The following is a 23611-nucleotide window of genomic DNA, read 5'->3' on the forward strand; positions in this document are numbered from 1 at the left end:
TGATTAGCACAAATTATATTTTTATACATTTTATCTAAATTATTTTTCTCTGTTTGACAGTGTCCACAAAAAAAAAGCAGAAAACGTATGTGGGGGGAGAAAGTCATTTTGTCGACCCCCCCTGAGGGTAACTAATTAGCAAAGGATGGCTTGCAACTGATTGAAGAAGCACTCAAAAGCAAGACAAATATGCATTTTTTTGTTGATATTTTTTACAAAATTAAACCCAGAGCTGTTTCCGTGATATGTACCTTGATAATAAAAAAAATAGATCTCCCTGGGCTTTACTTTGCACCCAACCAGCAGATGTCATAAGTTGACACATTCACTCAGATCACAAATATCCAGCAGGTGACCTGAACCTCTTGTGCCTTGAGGACACAGACTATAATAATTGCTGTATGCAGTAGTTAAATATCTAACAGTTTTAGATGGGAAAGCATCACAGTTTATATTAAGAATACATGTTGACTGAGTTATATTATAGAAAACCTGCCCTAGTAAATCTTGTTTATTTTAATTTGTACTGCTTAGAATTAAAGTGTAGGCAACATAGGCCTATTTCTTATGCAGTCTTGTGTGGGGTTTCTTTTATTTATCTTTCATCCTAATGCTTAAATACTCACTATGTTAAAAGGGGCTTCTGGATAACTGTCCCTTTAATCAGAAAATACTGTAAGCTTAGAAACTAAAATGGGATAAACATTGATTAAAATGTCATACTTCAGATAACATCTCCCAAATTTACTTTGATGAAGGTACAATCCTCCTTATTTTGTTGTTATTCTTCCACTGCAGCTCAGCAGGTAAACACTGGGTTTTGTAAACTAAAAAGTATAATACAAGACATATAGTAGCCTACATTAAACTTATCTGAGTCTATAAAAAAGTATTATTATTATAAATAATGGTTTTGGCTAAGCTATTCTTCAAAACATCAACGTTAAAAAAAAAGGAGATAGGAAACACATACCAACTTGCTGTGATAGACGAAACTGGCAGCATAAGGCTACACATAAAGATATTACATAAAAAGAACGGACGTTTAAAATTGTAAAAATAAACGCATTTCTGCCGGACGGTAGCAACAGGCCAAACAAGGTTGGCAGACAGACAGAGACACCACTGGAGTTATGTGTCCTGTAACTCAGGCCAGTTACATTTTATTCGTCATTGGTACATCCGGGTACTTCATTTTTTTTGATTGACAGTTGCCATGGCAACAAGCTAGAGCATCGCCATTTTGTCAGGAGGGTTTTTTTCCCAGCTCAGTCTTTTCAAATGTTCTCCCTTCCCGCCGGAATAATGCTGTCAGTGGATATATATTTGACGTTTTTGGATATCGAAATGCGTCTAGTGGATCGGATTAAGAAGATCAAGAGGCCGACGTTTTAAATAGTTGAGACAATTAGGCGGCGCCGCACTAACTCAGTTGTCCGTGTCTCTGGTCCACCGGGCCGGTTCACTGCGCAGGTTTGGACCGCGCGCCATTTTGTGAAAATTTACACAAAATTCCTAACCAAAATTATCAGAGGACACGGTTTCTGTTTCATGTTTGAAACAAGCTGGATTCAACAGTATTGTCGTATCTATCGAAGGGGCCGTCGCTACATTTGCAAAGACAACGTAAAATCTGAATTTGACATAACGTTTGTTTAGCGGCAGCTAGAATTGTTAGCTTGAGGCTAGCCAGAGAAGCTACAGCCAGCCAGGGCAGGTAGCTAATGTTAGCTGCGTTCATTTTGTCAACTAGCTAGCCAGTTCGCTAAGGTTAGCTAGTGAGTTATGCGAGCTAGTTAACGTTAGCATGTTGCTAGTCATCAGCTGATAGTAACGGTAGTCAAAGTTGCTTCGATCGCCGATGTTGTTCATCAACGCTTGGAATATGAAGACCCTAATAAATCTGGAAGGCAATTTTTTTTAAGAGTTGGCCGACCAGAGGACGGGAATTGGATTTAACGTTAACCTTACTCGCTAACCGTGCAGGGAGGGGAGAATCTCAAGCTGGATAAGTTTCCTCATCATACAGGTTATTGGACTTTAAATGAAGATCGTGCCATCAGAGGTGAGTAATACTAAAATACTATCTTTGACATTACCATTCGTTTTCTTAAAATGTTACGTTTACGCCTTCGCAGTTTCATATTGTATGTAACGCGAATGGTTAACAATGATGGACGCGACAGTGAAGTTGAGAACGGTAGCTTATGGTATGGCGGCTAGCTAACATTTTGTGGCGGTGCCGACTCCGCTGAAGCCAGCGTTCTCAACTGATTTCAGTCAGTAGGTCAACGGACTGATTTTTATTGTTAACAGGGATCTGTTTGCCAGCTTGTTGTAAGCCATAGGGTGCAGCGGATTGTATAAGTTTGGAAGAAGAGTCATGCTGGCACGGTGTTAACGTTACAGCTAACGTTAACCCTGCAATATAAGACATTGTCATTGTACGACTTAAGCAAGTGTTGCCGTGTAAGCTAACAGTCCCATTTGAATTACTGACAAAACACTTTATTATTGTAAAACGATGTGGTCTGCTTTGGGTTTTTGAGTTATACAGTACGGAAGCTCACCTAGCTATCCTGGCTAACGCCTGGTAGCTAATTCGGCTAACCTGGCTAATGGTTAACGTTGACTTGTTGACGAACCAGCTGAATGGGCCCCACAACCCGCTGGCTGCACAGCGTCACTAGCTAACGTTGGATTGGTGAGAGATATGCTTGCTTGTCCCGCAGTTTTCAGGGTAATGTTAACAACGACAACGTTAGCTAGTTAGACTGCTAACGGTAACGTGAGCCCGAATACGTTTACCATTTATTTGCGAAATTGGATGCATACACGAACGATAGCAAGAGGGGACGCAAATGAACACTGAATATGCTTTCTAAATTCCAACCATGACGAGATCTACCCCATCATCTGTAAGTACATGGCTACTCGGGCACCGTCTTTATGCACTGACGTTAGGCTTTTAATTGTTTTGGATGGGTTACATTGGATTCAGCTTTGGCATGGATCTAGTCAATTGGGCGTGAGAAGATGACACATTGTCATGTTACAGAGGTCTTCGGCATCACGTATGATATGATACGGTTAACAATAGCAAGCTAGTCGACGTTATATTTACACCTAAATAGGCCCGTTGATGCCGTGATGAGTAGAGCCAGGAAAGGAACTGTTCATATGTCAGTACTGAAAATGAAGAATAATCAAACGTTTAGGAGAGACTAAAGAGCTACAAGTGTGCTTGCTAAATGGCTTTTTCATCAAATACATCTTACATATTCGGGTTAGAGATTTTTGAATTGTCAAATGAAGCCCATAGGTATTTTATTCTGTCAGGTATTGTGTTTGTAAAATGGAGTCAAACCAAACTTTCCCAGTTTTTGTTAATTTGCACTATACACCAACCTTCTGAACTGTACTATTTGGTTTTACAGTATTTTAAGTTGGACTAGCTATTTGTAAATACATTTGAGGTATTAAAAACACTTTCAATGAAAAGCTATGTTGACTATGGACATGTAGTCCCTATCCATATTAATCTCGATTTGTTTTGATAAGTATGTGTTTAATGTAGTGTGTGCCTTTTTGTAAGTTAACTGTTATTTTTGGTTAATAGTTTCTCAAAGAACTTTTAAGTATTTTGTGTATTATAAAAAACATTTGCCTGGAAATTAACTGCTTTTGGCTGTGTATCCACCAATAGCTTGCCTTTTTATTGTACTTCAGCTTTATTAAAAACAAAAAACTAAGTGTATACACTTAACGTCACCTTTAGCACCCTATTAAAGTTGTGGGGTGTCCTCTGTTCTTAAGGGGTCCTCTGCCCTACTTCACAACAAGTTAAAAAAACCTCTAAAGTTAATAATGATAATGGTCTGTTTCTATTCTTTGTAGTGGGTTGTGGTTTGCTGCTGGACTCTCCTCCCAGGATGATGTGAAATTTGACATGAGATAATGCATTCAGGTTAGCTGCTATATATTGAGCCTTTGGTGTGAAATGATACAACTAAGACCTTTTTCTTTCCCTCTCACTTATTTGGCTGTTTTACATTTGACAACCAAACACACACCCTTCAGGACATTTTTTGTAGATAAAAGTCACAAAGCTATTTGTATTAAAATGTATCAATGCAGTTTTGAAATATACATTTAATGATGATGTTTTTTCAAGAGTTTAAAGTGATTACAATTTATTCGACGTAATTGTTTTCAGGCCTCAGCTTAACATGCAGGAAAATAGACTAGTCATCATGACAAATCATTCTTATAATTTTTAGTGCTTTAAGTTTGTTTTGTGCATAAAAAGATTCAAATGAATATGATTGTATAAGGCAAAATTAGTTTTACTTTAACCAAATAGCTTTGATCATCCTTGCAATGTGAGGTTTTATAAAATAAAATGTAACGTTTATAAAATAGCAAAATGTTTTAAATATATGTGTGTGTATATGTGTATATATGCCTACATTATTTATATTTTTTATATATATAGTGCATACATGTCTTGGTTTCTTAAAATACAGCCTTTGCCTGCGCTCTATCATCTTACAGTTTCTCTTATTTCTGTCAGTGGATGTGTATTTTCTCCTTTCCAAAGCTGGGTCAGCTTTCTAATGCTCTCAGATGGAGTGCAGGTTTTGGGCTGTGCAGCTATTTTGCTGTCAGGCTCTTGTGTTGAAAGCAGCGTCTAAGTGTGCCAAAGTTCAATTTTATTTCTTGTTTATTTCTTGTTTTCTCATTGGAAAATGGGAGCAGCTCTGCCCTGGCAACAAAAGTAGGCTATTTGCATACTGCGTTGTGATTGGTCTGTGCATTGATGGGCTTGCCAAATCACGCTGTATCTCTGTGGTGATAGGCTATGCTAATTAGGTGCTGTTGCTGGGATTCTGAATAGTGGTTACTGTGTAGCACTGGTGAATTGTGTTGTCTGGTGAGAGATGCTGATAGCTGAACATGCTATTTGATAATTTTTTGATTCCTTCTGGCTTAAAATGAAGGATGATTCACTGTATAGAGTGGAGATGCTTTCTTTTCACCCCTTTTCACTGTTAAACCTGCAGTTTTGCTCCTTTTTCTTCACAAAGGTTGATATCTTACTGCTATAATTTGTTTTATGGTTATCCTTTGATGCATTTTTGTGACTTAACATGTTTAACAAAAGACACAATGTATTAATCTGACATTTTTCTTAACAATGAATTATTTTTTAATTGTTCTAAAATATTTTATGATCATTTTTGTCTGTGCTACATTGTCAAATTGATCATTTTGAATGTACAGGTTAATATTACAAATGCATAATTTGCATTTTGCATATATTTTTATTTCCCAAATTGAAATGAAGACGTTATTGTATTAGGAAATTCATACTGGATACTTGCAAAAAATGCTGAATAATATTTAATATGTTCAATATAAAGCATATATTTTTATTTGTTTGATTTTTGGGCCATATCTCTTTTTTGGATGAGGAAAACTGCTGTTTTACATCAATATTATTACCATTTCTACTCCTTTTGTGTGTTTTGTTACATGTAATGTTGAATTATGGTTTATATGCAACTGATAGCCGTGTTCATTTCTTTTAGGAGGAGAGACTTCAGCATGCAAACCTTCGTCCGTCCGGCTTGCGCCCTCTTTTTCTTTACACACTGCTGGTCTTCAGATGGCTGCTCCAATGCCCCATACGCACCAGCAGTACAGTGACCGCCACCAGTCAAGCACTGACCAATCTGTTACGGTCTTACCGTACAGCGACCAGCCACCACAGCTCACTGCCAATCAGGTACACTAACTCTGCCCCTACCTCCGCTCTTACATTTCCTATAATCTGAATTTTACATTACAAAAATTAAAATAGGCCTACTTAATGTGATTTGAAAGACTACTGCTCTTTCTGCTACTGTCACCAGGCAGAGTAGCTGCTTACACATATTCTTTCAGTCTAGCCATTAAGTATTGTGTAAACTGTATTTAAGGCCTTTTTAATGCAATGACAAAGCAAAAGTAATGTGCAAACTGTTTGTTTATGAAATGTTGTCACTTCCCCATTTGATACTACAGAGGCACATGCCCCAGTGCTTTCGTGACCCAACTGCAGCTCCCCTGAGGAAGCTCTCCATTGACCTTATCAAAACATACAAACACATCAATGAGGTTTGTTTTCTTTCTCAATACATGCATTTATCTTTTAATATTTCAAGGAAGAAAAAACATCTTTTTAATAATGTAAAATTCTTCAAGTGTGATTTGTATTCTTTATTTGTTCATTTATAGGTGTATTATGCAAAAAAGAAGCGGCGGCACCAACAGGGTCAGGGTGAAGACTCCAGTCACAAAAAAGAGAGGAAAGTCTTCAATGATGGCTATGACGATGATAACTATGACTACATCGTCAAGAATGGGGAGAAGTGGATGGACCGCTATGAGATTGATTCCTTGATAGGAAAAGGATCATTTGGACAGGTGCTTACTTTTTTATTATAATCTCACACACACTTTATTTGAATACATGTGAAACGAAGAATTGTTTGGATTTTGGAGAAACGGATGATTTCATTTAACTCTGCATAACTTTGAGGACACTTCCTGAGGATTTTGCAGTTAAAATGTTTATTATCAATAGAGCAGTTCTGATTTAACTTTGCAATATTAACATTTTCTTTTCCTGGCCTCTTTAGGTTGTGAAAGCGTATGACCGTGCTGAGCAGGAATGGGTCGCCATTAAGATCATTAAGAACAAGAAAGCTTTCCTCAATCAAGCCCAGATTGAAGTGCGCCTCCTAGAGCTCATGAACAAACATGATACCGAGATGAAATACTACATCGGTAATTCATTCTTGAAATGTGCCTATGATCTGACAAGATATATGAAAGAACTGAAATGTCCTGTATTTGCCTAACATTGTACTCTTTGTGTTTCTGCAGTTCACTTAAAGCGTCACTTCATGTTCCGGAACCACCTCTGCCTCGTGTTTGAGATGCTTTCATATAACCTGTACGACCTTCTCCGAAATACCAACTTCCGTGGTGTCTCACTCAACCTCACCCGGAAGTTTGCCCAGCAGCTATGCACGGCGCTGCTCTTCCTGGCCACGCCTGAGCTCAGCATCATCCACTGTGACCTGAAGCCTGAGAACATCCTCCTCTGTAACCCCAAGAGGAGTGCCATCAAAATAGTGGACTTTGGCAGCTCATGCCAACTGGGACAAAGGGTATTTAGCTGCAGTTTTCCTAATTTGCAATAAATGAATTTATGCAAAAATGTCCTTTTCTTATAGTTCAGATGTTAATGGTAAACAATGAGACTGACTGTTTATCCTTTCTTCCTGTAGATATACCAATATATCCAGAGTCGCTTCTACCGTTCCCCAGAAGTGCTGCTGGGAATGCCCTACGACCTGGCCATTGACATGTGGTCCTTGGGCTGCATCTTGGTAGAGATGCACACTGGAGAACCTCTCTTCAGCGGAGCCAATGAGGTATGAGCCCTGACTTGTACTATATTAGTCTTTAATATAACTGTGAATGGCAACGGTTCATTGTCCTTGAGTTTTGTCTTACTTACAAGTGTGTGTATGGCAAATATGTCTTATAGGCCTTAAGATCCATACGTGGTGTTCACTAACCTAAAACGTATCGCACTCACAATACCTTTTCAAGCCGTAATGTAAATGGTTGTTTCCAGTCATTGTGGCCACATGCCTTAGCCCACAGTTTTAAACGTTAGGTCAACTCAAGCTGAGATGACATTTGACTTTACATTTAATGGTGATAAAAATGTATTCAATGTCTTTGTAATTTGATTGAAATATAACTATAACTTGATTTATAACTTGTTCCCCAGGTGGACCAGATGAACAAAATAGTTGAGGTTCTTGGTATCCCACCTAATCACATAATGGACCTAGCCCCAAAAGCCAGGAAGTTCTTTGAGAAGCTTTCGGATGGTACATGGAGTGTTAAGAAGACCAAAGATGGCAAAAGGGTAAGCTTCATTTGTATTGCTTCAGTTAGACCGACTAAAAGTTGTATTTTGTGATTACAGTGGAACGTAACGTACTGTGTGAAGAGAAGTCATGGCTAAGTAAATCTCTTAATCTTTGTGTTCTCTGCCTTAAACAGTATAAGCCTCCAGCCTCGCGGAAGCTCCACTCCATCCTGGGTGTGGAGACAGGGGGTCCAGGTGGCCGGCGGGCGGGGGAGTCTGGCCATGCTGTTGCTGACTACTTGAAGTTCAAGGACCTGATCCTCCGGATGTTGGACTATGACCCCAAGAGCCGCATCCAGCCCTACTATGCTCTGCAGCACAGCTTCTTCAAGAAGACTGCGGACGAGGGGACCAATACGAGCAGCAGCGTGTCTACGAGCCCCGCATTAGAGCAGTCCCAGTCTTCAGGAACCACCTCCAGCACCTCCTCTAGCTCCGGTAACCTGAACACTCAGTCTCTCCACTCTCCCTCATTTACAGTTCTGTATCACATTTATTTGTCAGTTGTTCTAAATTCACATGCACTTCACCAAAATTATCTATTTGGTAAGGAGGATTGGTTTTGTGGAACTTAGCATCTACATTATGAATTGTAGTATGTAAGAACGCCATTGAAACTATTCCAATATGTTTGTGATATTGGGCTCGTAAATAAACTTTGATTGATATGTTGTTGAGGCTTCATTTGTGACTACTCTTTTGTTTGAACCACTAGGAGGATCCTCTGGGACAAGTACCAGTGGCAGAGCCAGGTCAGACCCTACCCATCACCACTTGCACAGTGGAGGACACTTCGGCACGGCTTTGCCTGCCATCGATGGTGACAGCCTCTGCCCGCAGGTCAGTAAGATATCAGAACAATATGGAAATACAATTTGATTGGAGTTATTGTGATGTTTTGTTCAATCAGTATCTTTATATATCTTTGCTCCTTCAGCATGTACCAGAGACTGTCCTGCTTATTTTAAGCTGTTTAATAAAGATCTTTCAGAACAGATCAAAAAAAGGTTACATTTCACCAATGAAATGTAGCTTGGTATCAAAACAAGACTGGATAAACGTCAAAATCATTTGCAAGAGTAAAATTCAAAATCAATCATTATTATTTGGGGAAAGAATGCTATGTATGCTGTATTGGCAATTATATCCACTCTGTTTAGTCTTTTGCAAATGCTTAAGACCTCTGGCTGTATTCCACCACTGACTCTTGTTCTTTGTTTGACATTGACAGGCAAGACAGCCTTACCCACCCCCACTTGTGTGGGGAGGTGGTGTTGGAGCAGAGTCCGCCACTGGAGAGACCCACCCAGTCCAGGAGACCACCTTCCATGTTCCCCCTCAGCACCCTAAGGCCCTGCATCCCCACTCACATACTCATCACCACCACGGGCCGATGATGGCTACACGCCCACGCCCACGCCACTACACCTCCCCGACACACAGCTCCTCGACACAGGACTCCATGGAGGTGGTTCATGGCCATCTGTCCATGACCTCTCTGTCTTCCTCTGCCTCCTCTTCCTCTACATCGTCCTCTTCCACTGGAAACCATGGCAACCAGGCCTACCAGCTCCGCCATTTGCCTGTCGGAGCTCTTGACTTTAGTCAGAATGGTGGGCTGAGCATGGGGCTAGGTGCCTTCTCGAACCCACGGCAGGAGACTGGCATGGCCGCGCACCCTGCATTCTCCATGGGCACGAACACAGGGCCTGCCCACTACCTAGCGGAAGGCCACCTGGGCATGAGGCAGGGCATGGACCGGGAGGAGTCTCCAATGACTGGAGTGTGTGTGCAGCAGAGTTCTATGGCCAGCTCGTGACTGCACTGACATTTGGCTGTGTGTTCCCCCTGTGCGTCATTTTTAAGGTGGTGTTTTTTACTACAAGGTGTGTTGAGAACAAAAGCTGCTCACGTCGGAAGGGAGATATCACTGAACCGCTACTACAGAGAAAAACCTTTTGTTAAAAAGTATATATGTAATTTTCATCAGTCTTTCTTTTGCAATCATTAGGCACAAAATAATACCGCGGAATAACCATAGTGAGATTGAGACATCCATCTTACCATTTCACCAGTTTCATGTAACCACCAAGTAATCACCATATGGTATTATGTGGCAAAATCTTCTAAGGAGCATTTCAGAGCAAAGTTTGATGCTGTTTTGCAGGTAGCTGTTGGTGATGAAATGCTTGGCGTCCTCTTTCGGTTCAAACCGTGGACTGCCTGACATTACTGTTCCACTGGTTCTTTATTATTTTGCCCTTTTTAAGTGAAATTTCTCGTAAAAAGCTGCTTGTAAATCCTGTAGCTTGACAATGAGGGGAAGTGTTTGCGGTGATATTTCTTGTTGGTCGGTATTGTGTAACTCTGTCAAAGGGGAGCACATAGCAGTGGAGTCCCTAAAGCGTGTGCTGGCCGGGCGGAGAGGAGACCTTGCAGGTGGATACTGACACCGACTAGGTCAAAGGAGAGGGAGGCACCACCCTTCAGGCCTAGAGGCCCCGTTGTCCTGCAAGCTGCACCCTGGCCCGGCACAGATGAGAGCAGCGACGTTTGCAGGAGACGCAAGGATCCAGCCCGGGGAAAGGAAGACAGTCAGTGGCTGGTTCTAGATAACCCTTTGGCCTTATGACTCATGGACTTGGAATGGGATGGAGCTGGACATTATCATTTGAATTAAGATGGCTTTTCTCTATTTTTCTCTCTAGACAGCCCTTAATTCTTTAAGGAAATTAAAACAACTTTAGAAAAGGTAAATAAGAATGGTAATTTGAGGCCTTTCTCGACAAAGATTTCTTCTTCAGCAGGGCCCCACATAACAGGGTCTTATTGTACACAACAACCTCCTAAACATTACTTCCTTGAAAATCTTATTCACTGGTTAAGGATTTTGCAGTGGAAAGAACTATCTATTCCAGAGTCTACCCTTTTATGTTTTGTTATTTTTCCCTTTTGCATGTAGTTCCTCATCAGAACCACCTGCACAAGTCTCTCCATCCAAAACATGGAAACTGAAGAAAAAAAACGAGTTAAGTGACTGCCTTTTTTCTCCTCAAATTATGCTGTGAATTTTACAAGAATTTATTTTCCCTTTGGATATGTTTTTATACCAAAGCAGTTGTTTTATAGCATATAGGTGTCTGTAACCAATAATGTAGCAGTTCACCACTTTGACGCAAAGTTTATCAAGATCTTATTTTAACGTCAATACAAACAGCTGCAATATATTACTTTTAGCAAAACTGGAGACCGTTGTTGAGACCGTTGGCTATTGTGTATTCTGGCCAGATTTGTTTGCAACGTTTTACCAAAACTGTTTCCATATTAATTGGTAGATTATTTTGGGAGTCTTTTAAAACTTTGGTATGTTAGAGAATTTGGTAGTTACTCTGCAGGCTCCGGAGTAGCAAGATAGAAGCTGATGGTTTAAAAAAAAAAAAAAAAAAAGGAGACTAATGCGTTCTATTTCTGTGTCGTCGTTTTTCTTTTGCCCCCATCATACTATTTCAAAGGGTTTTGCTGCCTTTCATACATCATTTGGTCAACTTGGCTAGTTTCTGCCGTGAAAGCAAGACTTAAAGTCATTGTCTTGGCAGGGTAAGGATAATTGTGGCAAATCAGTTTGTGATGAATGGTATTTTTCTGATTTGGTAGGGCAGATCCCCCATGATTGTTGTCCTATTAAAAAGGAAAGGGTGTCCGTCAGCCCACAACCACATGCTTTGCCTAGGCAGACATGCATGTCCTCAACATAAGTCAATAACTAGATTTTTTTTTTTTTTTTTTTTTTTTTTTATATCAGGGATTTTGAAGTGCTTTCTTTCTTCTGTTGCTCATTTTACCAGCTTTGAAATTCGACAGAAAAACCTGCCCACAGCCACCTTTCAAAAATAAGGGCAGGCCACAGGTCATGCTCTTGCCATTTTTAAAGGAGAAACCATCATAAGAGATCATGCTTGGTATTTCCACAAACACAAATGTAAAGCTACCTATAATGAGATTGGGGTTTTATCTGGATGTCAAGGTAAATTGCAAATTTGCAATCATTTTTCATACCCCGCAGAATTTGAGACATTTAGAAATTGCCAGTGGTTTTTATTACTGGCACTCATACTGGTACTAAACATTCCAAAAATAAAGACTGAAAAAGAAAAAAAATTGACTGCAGTGACTCGTAAGTGTGCGCCTATTTCAGATCATGCTGATTGACCTCTTATTTAGAGCAGTTGTCATGAAATGCAGCCCCTTTTTAATAGTTGAAATAGAATTTATGTATATATTTATATTTTTTTAATAAAGGAAGTATAGAACTCACTACCTTGCTCCTGCTGGTATGTTGATTATGTTTGTCAATTTGGTGACCATTCAGTGGGCAGGAACTCCTGTTTTCTTAGTGGCAAAACCTTGCCTTTTGGCAAAGGTACTTGACTACATCAGGACAACACTATGAGGTAGGGTTTGAATCAAACAGGGAAAGCTAGATCTTCAAACCTTAATAATTTTCACAGGGTATATTGTAAGTGCATGTACATCACAAACCTTACTTTTTGGTTATATGAGAAGCACATGGTTGAAAAAAAAGGTTCCATCTTTCATAAGCCTGTTCAGTTTGTGGGTTATACACAAACACGTATACTTGTCGACATATCTGAACACCCAACAGAAGTTGAAATCCTCTTATTTAATTTGGATTTATCCTTTTCATTTTTAATTTCACATTTTTTTCACTTTTTTTGTACATGCAACATGCACTATAGAATTGAACAGCATGGGGGAAAGGATAAGTCCATGTATCCACAGATTGTAAGATCTAGTCAAGACTTTGCTGTGTTTATGACAATGCCCTTTGTATTATATTAAGACAGTCTTATGTATGATATATAAAAAGAAGTTAATTGAATTGCTTTGTGTGTCTTTATTGTTCTCCATCTACATTAAGTCATTTTCAGATAGAGCTCACTCTTCACCCCAGGTAACATAAAAACTCATCCGAAATGAAATATTTTTTATCATAGCCTTTGTAATAAATAAAATGCGTAGCAAAATAAAATGTATAAGCCTTAAATATAAATGCTTGACGCTATCTATATCAGGCATTTTATAATATCAGAAAGGCCTGTAATTGACGTTCTGGCTCGTTGGTCTAGGGGTATGATTCTCGCTTCGGGTGCGAGAGGTCCCGGGTTCAAATCCCGGACGAGCCCTGAATTTTACTCAAAGGACGGAGGCTGTAGTCGTGAACACAATTGGTTAGTCGCAATTTACTCCCGTGTAGTTCAACGTAGTTTGAAAAATCAAATAACGTAATAAAAAGTATAATCCTAAATTCATTATACTTTATGCGATTATGGATTTGTTGAGCTATTTTAATGCCGAATACTGACCGTATTTTCGCTATTGTCGATCGTGTCGATTGTAATGTGATGCTCGGTTTCAGACTGAAGACAATATAACAAAAAAAGAGGGCTCGTCCGGGATTTGAACCCGGGACCTCTCGCACCCTAAGCGAGAATCATACCCCTAGACCAACGAACCGAATGACTGGGGCGGGTTTCATTTTTGATTAGTATTTGCACTATAAAGACGAACTACTGTTTACTAGTTTATCTAATAAACGGGTTTTCTCTTAACCGATTTGACTGAATTTAAGACGGCTAACTTAGTGAGGAAGAATTAGTAAATTGTGGGATTTCATAGTTACCAATTGCAAATGGATTTAACGTTATTTTCTAAATATGGCTAGATATTTATTTGAAACCCTAGGTCATATAACGAGTTAACGGGTACAATCTTCTTCTTGGAAAACCTCATCTATCGTTAATATATTAAGCACAAAGACAATCTACCATTTAAGCAGGCTAACTCTTGTCATCCCGTGGGAGACCCAGTGGGGGGCAGCAGCAGTAAACCTTGGAAAGCTGCTGTCAGTATATTTAAGGGTGAAGAAGAAATATTAGATGTATTTTAATTGGTCATTAGAAATGAACGGCGTACTTTCAGCAACCAATAGTTATACCTCAGAATGTGTGTACGTCCAATCAGGAACGTGGTAGGCGGGACGTCGTCCTAGTGCAGAACGATCTTCTCAAAATTCAACCGTTGTGATTGTGTTCGCGAATCCACTCCACAAACTGTTTGATAGTTTGATGGAAACCCAAACGCACACTAGTTGAGGCGTTTTAAGTGTTCTGCTAGCCTGAGAAAAGTATCTGGTTCCACACGATTAAGTAAAGGAAAGCTCTTAAGTTAGGTTAGCTAAGCTAACTACCTAGCTTGAAGCATGCCGAATTTTTGCGCGGCCCCAAACTGTACAGGGAAGAGCACACAGTCAGATATGGCATTTTTTCGTTTTCCACGGGACCCAGAAAGGTAGGAAGGACATATTTTAGAGTCACCCACTTAAATAAACTGAAACCTCCATGTAACCCTTAACATGAATGCAAACTGATAATTCAGTGAGAGCTCAACGATCATAACATTTGCAAAGCTGGCAAACGAACTAACCAAAGCGTTACCTTATATACAGAGATAAACGTTTTTCATGTTGGTTCTAGGCTTGTTATTCATTTTAAAAATACATATCTAAATATATTTTGCAGAGAGTGATGTTTGGCTTAAATTAGGTGACACATATATCTATGGGCGTTATATCTGACTTGTTTTTGTTGAATGGCCAGGTCTACTTTAGTGCCGTGGTGGTAGCGAAAGTGTGTCAGAAGTAAAACTGTACTAATACCTCGCTATACAATTAAAACTCTTGTACAAGTTCTCCAACAAAACATTTAGTATAATTAGGCAAATGTAACTAAAAGTAAAAAACACAATGCAGAAAAATATTCCCTGTCACTGTTAACTATTAAAATATTGTATGGCACATGCAATCATTGTATGGGAGCACATACTATGGATAATATAAGTTGATATAAGTTGTGTTTACAGACACAGCCACCTGTCTCAGCACAGATTTGTTTTGGATGTCTCATAAAGCTGCTATGTGTCTCCTTTAGATGCCGAATCTGGGTAGAGAACTGCCGCAGAGCAGCTTTTGAGGCAAAAACGTCAGACCATCTGAACAAGCACTACAGATTATGTGCCAAACACTTCGACCCTGCGATGGTGTGCAAAACCGTGAGTATCTCAAACAAGTCTAACATTTCTACTTATTTTCCCAAAAATGGGATTATCCCAATTTTTTTATAATTTGCATTGTCTTTCAGAGCCTCTACAGGACTGTATTGAAGGACACAGCCATTCCAACCATATTTGATCTGACAAGCCATCTAAATAATCCTTATAACAGACATCGCAAGCGAATAAAAGAACTTGTAAGGAAAATATTTAATAGTTTCACTGTTTTTAAATTAACCTCTTAAGCATGATAGTTCACAACTGTTGTCTGTTTTTTGTAAATGACTTGAATTTTTCCTTTTAGACTGAAGAAGATTCAAGGAAGATTAAAGAAAGGAGATGTAAGTAAATAGGAAATATATGTTGTGGTCATTAAGGAAAAATAATGTTTATTTTATTAAGTATTTACTGAAAATGATCACTGTTTACATTTTGTCTGTTTGTCTTTCCCCAGTGGCTTCTATTGAGCAGCTTGCTTCCAAAAAAGATGGAGCTGTTGAGGACAGCTTAAGCACCAATGAGTATGAACCTCAACTGTCCACAGAGGAGACGGAGTTTCGTGACCACCTGCGGTCCTTGTTTGAGGTTGTGGTTATGCTAGTAGCTTGCAAGGTATCTGAAGCCAAACACATGTCCAGCAACCTCCAGACCCTTTTAGATTACCGCATGAATGCTGGAGATGAAGCTCTGAGGAAGCGATTTCAGGCAACAGCTGTGAACACTGAATACCTCTCTGCAACCCAGCAGAGCCAGCTGTTGGACGTCTGTGAAAACACAGTGAGAGAGGAGATGCTGATGGAGGTGAGAGAGAGCCGCTTCTTCTCCTTGGTGACGGGGGACCTTGTGGACTTTGCCAACGAGAAACACCTGCCTCTGTTTCTACGCTACGTGAACCAGCAAAATGTCCTTCGTGAGGAGTTTTTGGAGTTTATGTCATTTGATGGTGATGAGAATGCACTGGTAGAGAGGCTGGAGGCCCAACTGACTGACCGCTGGGGACTCAGCATGGAGGAATGCCGCGGTCAGGCCCACAAGGCTACCGGGACCTCCACCACCAAGATGAAAGCTGTGGCAGTATTACTGATGCAGAAGTATCCCCTGGCGTTGCACATGCCTTGTTCTCATATGGCGCTGAACATCCACCTGGCCAACAGTCTGCCTTTTCCTAACGTCCAGGTGGTCATGGAGACTCTGAGGAGGGTCAAAGTTTTCCTTAGCACCCCGTTTGCCCAGGAAGAGCTTGAGAAAGCCATCGCTACTCACTACCAAAAAAATGAAGAGAAAGGAAATACATTAAAACTAGCATGTGGATCAGAATGGACAGAGAAGCACAGTGTCTTTGATGTGCTGCTAGACATGTTGCCCCCCCTGCTGCTGTGCATGGATAGCATTCGTGACAATAATGATGGAACGTTTTCTGATGCTGTCACAGCAGACGCATATTCAATCACAGAAACCCTGTCGGACTTTGAAATCATCGTCACCATCATCATCTTAAAGAATGTTCTCACATTCACCAGAGCCTTCGGGAGGAATCTCCAAGGGGAAACACTTGATGTGTTTTTTGCTGCAAACAGTCTCACTGCAGTGCTGCATTCACTAAACGAGGTCAATGATAACATTGATGTCTACCACAAGTTCTGGTACGAGGAGGCTGTGAGTGTGGCCGATGTAATGGAGATTCCTGTGAATGTGCCGAGGCTGTTTCTTAGGAAACAGCGTGCAGCTGATGCGGGGGAAGTCCATGCAGAAGTTTATTTTAAGGAGTATGTGACCGTCCCCGTTATCCATGGCGTCATGCAGGAGGTGGAGGACATGTTCTCCGAGACCAACCTCAAAGCTCTGAAATGCCTGTCACTGGTCCCAGCCGTCATGGGCCAGATGAAGTTCAACACAACAGAGGAGAACTACGCAGAAGTTTACCGCACCGACCTCCCCAGCCCAGACACACTTCCTGCGGAGCTTAACTGCTGGAGGATCAAGTGGAAGCACAGGGGCAAAGAGGTGCGCCTGCCCACCACCATCCATGAAACCCTTCAGCTGCCAGATGTCAAGTTCTTCCCCAATGTAAACTTCTTCCTCAAGGTGCTTTCTGCCCTGCCAGCTTTGAAACTAGAGGACAATAAAAGTGACACAGCGAGTGATCGTCTGCAGGTTTACCTTGACAGCATGTCCAGTAAGCAGTGGAACAAAAGTCTGGCAATGCTAAATGTTAACGCTCATGTTAAACATGACTTGGATGTCATGGTAGAAAAATATTGCAGACTCTATCCTGAGGATGATCCTGAAGCCGAGTCTGAGGAAGTTGCTGAGGCAGAGTCTGAGGAAGTGGCAGTGGCCGAGGCTGAGGCAAAGTCTGAGGAATTTGCCGAGGCTGAGGCAAAGTCTGAGGAAGTTGCAGAGGAAGACGCTGCGATGAAATGAAGCAGCAAAGAAGCCAAATTTGGACGAAAATGGATGGTACAAATATGCTGTCACACATCTTCTTTTGGTCGCTCATTTGTGCTAGGGTGTACGTACGCCCGGATGTCACTCATAATGATTATAATGTAAATATTTTGTGTTAATTAGTGTAATTTGTTTTTCAGTCCATGATCCCAGTAAAAAAAGTGTAGTATCAGTGTATGTGTTAAAAATAATGGTGTACAGCTACATCTTGCATTGTTAATAAGTAAGTAAATTTGGCATAAAGAAAAAGTGGAAATAATTGAATATTACCTGAAGACTGAAGAAGAACAAAAATGCTACACCACAAAATGTCCAGAGTGAAGAGAACGATGTGTAAATATTCCAAGTTCTGATTCTTTGTCAGGCTGTTGTTATTAGAATAGCCTCCTATGTAATGATGCTGTGACATTAAGTATCTTGCAGCTATTTTCTTTCCTACAGCCTTTATTTTATCTGATACATTTGGTATATGAGTTTGCTTCACGAATTACCTGCCATGAATGGCTCACTTGTAACATTTCTTCAATGTGTGCTTTTAGTCTACATGATGAAGGCAATTGGCCCTGTTGATCTATAGTACAGCACAAGAGGGAGTAGTTACACCAAAATAAGAAATAGGCCTGAATTCACGGTCAATGGGGAAAAAAAGCATATACATGTGTGTACATATTTTGCATTGTTACTAAGGCCAGTATGTGTATGTCGTTTATTTTCATATTGAAACGGTGGCCTTTTGGATGCCACAAAAAGTGTTAAATAACTTGACAGGTATCACATACTTTCACAATGTTATTTCTTCAGTTTGGTTTAATAAAATAATTTGTACGTAATTAAAAATGAGTCAGCTTTGTGGCGAACTGTTTTTATTTATATTGCTCTTAAACTGCATGTAAACTTCATTTTGTAATCCATCTAGTCAAAATCTTTATTTTAAAGAAGGATGCCAAAATAAACATGGATTTCAGAATTAAAGCTTGTAAAAGAGAATCTTTATTCCGCCCCTCACAGCATCATGATCGGCCATTTCCTCTCCATGGAACCACAGCAGGCTACTGTTACATCCCCTGTCGTTGTAACGCCTTTTCTGACATGGCAGCACAGGGGTTAACCGTGTCTCCTCCCTCTGCTGGCCAGACTGACGAGCTCAGGTGATAGTTATAGTTCTACTAGTTTATCTAATCAACGGGTTTTCTCTTAACCGATTTGACTGAATTTAAGACAGCTAACTTACTGAGGAAGAATTAGTAAGTTATGGGATTTCATAGTTACCAATTACAAATGGATTTAACGTCATTTTCTCCATATGGCTAGATATTTGTTTGAAACCCTAGGTCATATAACGAGTTAACGGGTACAATCTTCTTGGAAAACCTCATCTATCGTTAATATATTAAGCACAAAGACAATCTACCATTTAAGCAGGCTAACTCTTGTCATTCAGTGGGAGACCCAGTGGGGGGCAGCAGCATTAAACCTTGGAAAGCTGCTGTCAGTATATTTAAGGGTGAAGAAGAAATATTAGATGTATTTTAATTGGTCATTAGAAATGAACGGCGTACCGTCAGCAACCAATAGTTATACCTTAGAATGTGTGTACGTCCAATCAGGAACGTGGTAGGCGGGACGTCGTCCTGCAGAACGATCTACTCAAAATTCAACCGTTGTGATTGTGTTCGCGAATCCACTCCACAAACTCTTTGATAGTTTGATGGAAACCCAAGCGAACACTAGTTAAGGCGTTTTAAGTGTTCTGCTAGCCTGAGAAAAGTATCTGGTTCCACACGATTAAGTAAAGGAAAGCGCTTAAGTTAGGTTAGCTAAGCTAACTACCTAGCTTGAAGCATGCCGAATTTTTGCGCGGCCCCAAACTGTACACGGAAGAGCACACAGTCAGATTTGGCATTTTTTCGTTTTCCACGGGACCCAGAAAGGTAGGAAGGAAATATTTTAGAGTCACCCACTTAAATAAACTGAAACCTCCATGTAAACCTTAACATGAATGCAAACTGTGATAATTCAGTGAGAGCTCAACGATCATAACATTTGCAAAGCTGGCAAACGAACTAACCAAAGCTTTACCTTATACAAAGAGAAACGTTTTTCATGTTGGGTCTAGGCTTGTTATTCATTTTGAAAATAAATATCTAAATATATTTTGCAGAGAGTGATGTTTGTCTTAAATTAGGTGACACATATATCTATGAGCGTTATATCTGACTTGTTTTTGTTGAATGGCCAGGTCTACTTTAGTGCCGTGGTAGCGAAAGTGTGTCAGAAGTAAAAATGTGCTAATACCACACTATACAATTAAAACTCGTGTACAAGTTCTGCAACAAAACATTTAGTATAATTAGGCAAATGTAACTAAAAGTAAAAGAACGCAATGCAGAAAACATATTCCCTGTCACTGTTAACTATTACAATATTGTATTGCACATGCAATCATTGTATGGGAGCACATACTATGGATAATATAAGTTGATATAAGTTGTGTTTACAGACACAGCCACCTGTCTCAGCACAGATTTGTTTTGGATGTCTCATAAAGCTGCTATGTGTCTCCTTTAGATGCCGAATCTGGGTAGAGAACTGCCGCAGAGCAGATTTAGAGGCAAAAACGTCAGACCAGCTGAACAAGCACTACAGATTATGTGCCAAACACTTCGACCCTGCGATGGTGTGCAAAACCGTGAGTATCTCAAACAAGTCTAACATTTCTACTTATTTTCCCAAAAATGGGATTATCCCAATTTTTTTATAATTTGCATGGTCTTTCAGAGCCCCTACAGGACTGTATTGAAGGACACAGCCATTCCAACCATATTTGATCTGACAAGCCATCTAAAGAATCCTCATACCAGACATCGCAAGCGAATAAAAGAACTTGTAAGGAAAATATTTAATAGTTTCACTGTTTTAAATTAACCTCTTAAGCATGATAGTTCACAAACTGTTGTCTGTTTTTTGTAAATGACCTGAATTTTTCCTTTTAGACTGAAGAAGATTTAAGGAAGATTAAAGAAAGGAGATGTAAGTAAATAGGAAATATATGTTGTGCTCATTAAGGAAAAATAATGTTTATTTTATTAAGTATTTACTTAAAATGATCACTGTTTACATTTTGTCTGTTTGTCTTTCCCCAGTGGCTTCTATTGAGCAGCTTGCTTCCAAAAAAGATGGAGCTGTTGAGGACAGCTCAAGCACCAATGAGGATGAACCTCAACTGTCCACAGAGGAGAAGGAGTTTCGTGACCACCTGCGGTCCTTGTTTGAGGTTGTGGTTATGTTAGGAAAACAAAGCATCCCAATAGTAGCTTGCAAGGTATCTGAAGCCAAACACATGTCCAGCAACCTCCAGGCCCTTGTAGATTACCGCATGAATGCTGGAGATGAAGCTCTGAGGAAGCGATTTCAGGCAACAGCTGTGAACACTGAATACCTCTCTGCAACCCAGCAGAGCCAGCTGTTGGACGTCTGTGAAAACACAGTGAGAGAGGAGATGCTGATGGAGGTGAGAGAGAGCCGCTTCTTCTCCTTGGTGACGGGTGACCTTGTGGACTTTGCCAACGAGAAACACCTGCCTCTGTTTCTACGCTACGTCAACCAGCAAAATGTCCTTCGTGAGGAGTTTTTGGACTTTATGTCATTTGATGGTGATGAGAATGCACTGGTAGAGAGGCTGGAGGCCCAGCTGACTGACCGCTGGGGACTCAGCATGGAGGAATGCCGCGGTCAGGCCCACAAGGCTACCGGGACCTCCACCACCAAGATGAAAGCTGTGGCAGTATTACTGATGCAGAAGTATCCCCTGGCGTTGCACATGCCTTGTTCTCATATGGCGCTGAACATCCACCTGGCCAACAGTCTGCCTTTTCCTAATGTCCAGGTGGTCATGGAGACTCTGAGGAGGGTCAAAGTTTTCCTGAGCACTCCGTTTGCCCAGGAAGAGCTTGAGAAAGCCATCGCTACTCACTACCAAAAAAATGAAGAGAAAGGAAATACATTAAAACTAGCATGTGGATCAGAATGGACAGAGAAGCACAGTGTCTTTGATGTGCTGCTAGACATGTTGCCCCCCCTGCTGCTGTGCATGGATAGCATTCGAGACAATAATGATGGAACGTTTTCTGATGCTGTCACAGCAGACGCATATTCAATCACAGAAACCCTGTCGGACTTTGAAATCATCGTCACCATCATCATCTTAAAGAATGTTCTCACATTCACCAGAGCCTTCGGGAGGAATCTCCAAGGGGAAACACTTGATGTGTTTTTTGCTGCAAACAGTCTCACTGCAGTGCTGCATTCACTAAACGAGGTCAATGATAACATTGATGTCTACCACGAGTTCTGGTATGAGGAGGCTGTGAGTGTGGCCAATGTAATGGAGATTCCTGTGAATGTGCCGAGGCTGTTTCTTAGGAAACAGCGTGCAGCTGATGCGGGGGAAGTCCATGCAGAAGTGTATTTTAAGGAGTATGTGACCGTCCCCGTTATCCATGGCGTCATGCAGGAGGTGGAGGACATGTTCTCCGAGACCAACCTCAAAGCTCTGAAATGCCTGTCACTGGTCCCAGCCGTCATGGGCCAGATGAAGTTCAACACAACAGAGGAGAACTACGCAGAAGTTTACCGCACCGACCTCCCCAGCCCAGACACACTTCCTGCGGAGCTTCACTGCTGGAGGATCAAGTGGAAGCACAGGGGCAAAGAGGTGCGCCTGCCCACCACCATCCATGAAACCCTTCAGCTGCCAGATGTCAAGTTCTTCCCCAATGTAAACTCTTTCCTCAAGGTGCTTTCTGCCCTGCCAGCTTTGAAACTAGAGGACAATAAAAGTGACACAGCGAGTGATCGTCTGCAGGTTTACCTTGACAGCATGTCAAGTAAGCAGTGGAACAAAAGTCTGGCAATGCTAAATGTTAACACTCATGTTAAACATGACTTGGATGTCATGGTAGACAAATATTGCAGACTCTATCCTGAGGATGATCCTGAAGCCGAGGCAGAGTCTGAGGAAGTTGCTGAGGCAGAGTCTGAGGAAGTGGCAGTGGCCGAGGCTGAGGCAGTGGCTGAGGCTAAGGAAGTTGCCGAGGTTGAGGCAAAGTCTGACGAAGTTGCAGAGGAAGACGCTGCTATGAAATGAAGCAGCAAAGAAGCCACATTTGGACGAAAATGGATGGTACAAATATGCCGTCACACATCTTCTTTTGGTCGCTCATTTGTGCTAGGGTGTACGTACGCCCGGATGTCGCTCATAATGATTATAATGCAAATATTTTGTGTTAATTAGTGTCATTTGTTTTTTCAGTCCATGATCCCAGTAAAAAAAGTGTTGTATCAGTGTATGTGTTAAAAATAATGGTCTCGCATTGTTAATAAGTAAGTAAATTTGGCATAAAGAAAAAGTGGAAATAATTGAATATTACCTGAAGACTGAAGAAGAACAAAAATGCTACACCACAAAATGTCCAGAGTGAAGAGAACGATGTGTAAATATTCCAAGTTCTGATTCTTTGTCAGGCTGTTGTTATTAGAATAGCCTCCTATGTAATGATGCTGTGACATTAAGTATCTTGCAGCTATTTTCTTTCCTACAGCCTTTATTTTATCTGATACATTTGGTATATGAGTTTGCTCCACAAATTACCTGCCATGAATGGCTCACTTGTAACATTTCTTCAATGTGTGCTTTTAGTCTACATGATGAAGGCAATTGGCCCTGTTGATCTATAGTACAGCACAAGAGGGAGTAGTTACACCAAAATAAGATGTAGGCCTGAATTCACGGTCAATGGGGAAAAAAGCATATACATGTGCGTACATATCTTGGATTGTTACTAAGGCCAGTATGTGTATGTCGTTTATTTTCATATTGTAACGGTGGCCTTTTGGATGCCACACAAAGTATTCAATAACTTGTCAGGTATCACATACTTTCACAATGTTATTTCTTCAGTTTGGTTTAATAAAATAATTTGTACATAATTAAAAATGAGTCAGCTTTGTGGCGAACTGTTTTTATTTGTATTGCTCTTAAAC

General features: G+C 40.6%; 3 protein-coding genes across 7 annotated transcripts; all 3 read left to right on the top strand.

Moving 5' to 3' along the window:
• The first annotated feature begins 1236 nt into the window (after positions 1–1236).
• On the top strand, positions 1237–12893 carry dyrk1ab (dual-specificity tyrosine-(Y)-phosphorylation regulated kinase 1A, b). Of its 4 annotated transcripts, none has more exons than XM_079675667.1 (12): positions 1237–2065; positions 3898–3967; positions 5592–5788; positions 6067–6159; positions 6280–6468; positions 6684–6831; positions 6931–7217; positions 7338–7484; positions 7850–7990; positions 8128–8431; positions 8709–8833; positions 9225–12893. In XM_079675667.1, the coding sequence occupies exons 2-12, from the start codon at positions 3958–3960 to the stop codon at positions 9810–9812; spliced, it is 2229 nt and encodes a 742-aa protein (XP_079531793.1). In that variant the 5' UTR covers positions 1237–2065; positions 3898–3957; the 3' UTR covers positions 9813–12893. The 4 variants fall into 4 exon arrangements, with proteins under 4 accessions (XP_079531793.1, XP_079531795.1, XP_079531794.1 ...); XM_079675668.1 differs by lacking the exon at positions 1237–2065 and adding an exon at positions 2357–2918; XM_079675669.1 differs by lacking the exon at positions 3898–3967.
• A 1106-nt stretch (positions 12894–13999) lies between these two features.
• Positions 14000–18541, top strand: LOC307036137 (52 kDa repressor of the inhibitor of the protein kinase-like). Of its 2 annotated transcripts, XM_079676170.1 has the most exons (6): positions 14000–14362; positions 15001–15121; positions 15211–15318; positions 15426–15462; positions 15576–17464; positions 17495–18541. In XM_079676170.1, exons 1-6 carry the CDS (start codon positions 14274–14276, stop codon positions 17543–17545), a joined length of 2295 nt encoding a protein of 764 aa, XP_079532296.1. In that variant the 5' UTR covers positions 14000–14273; the 3' UTR covers positions 17546–18541. The 2 variants fall into 2 exon arrangements, with proteins under 2 accessions (XP_079532296.1, XP_079532295.1); XM_079676169.1 differs by having other exon boundaries at positions 14002–14362; positions 15576–18541.
• Positions 18542–19151: 610 nt separating this feature from the next.
• On the top strand, positions 19152–23567 carry LOC307036343 (52 kDa repressor of the inhibitor of the protein kinase-like). Its single transcript, XM_079676575.1, has 5 exons — positions 19152–19500; positions 20138–20258; positions 20348–20455; positions 20563–20599; positions 20713–23567. Exons 1-5 carry the CDS (start codon positions 19412–19414, stop codon positions 22713–22715), a joined length of 2358 nt encoding a protein of 785 aa, XP_079532701.1. The 5' UTR covers positions 19152–19411; the 3' UTR covers positions 22716–23567.
• Positions 23568–23611: the final 44 nt, after the last annotated feature.

Source organism: Notothenia rossii (genome assembly GCF_949606895.1).
Source record: "Notothenia rossii genome assembly, chromosome: 4".
In the NCBI taxonomy this organism is placed as follows: domain Eukaryota; kingdom Metazoa; phylum Chordata; class Actinopteri; order Perciformes; family Nototheniidae; genus Notothenia; species Notothenia rossii.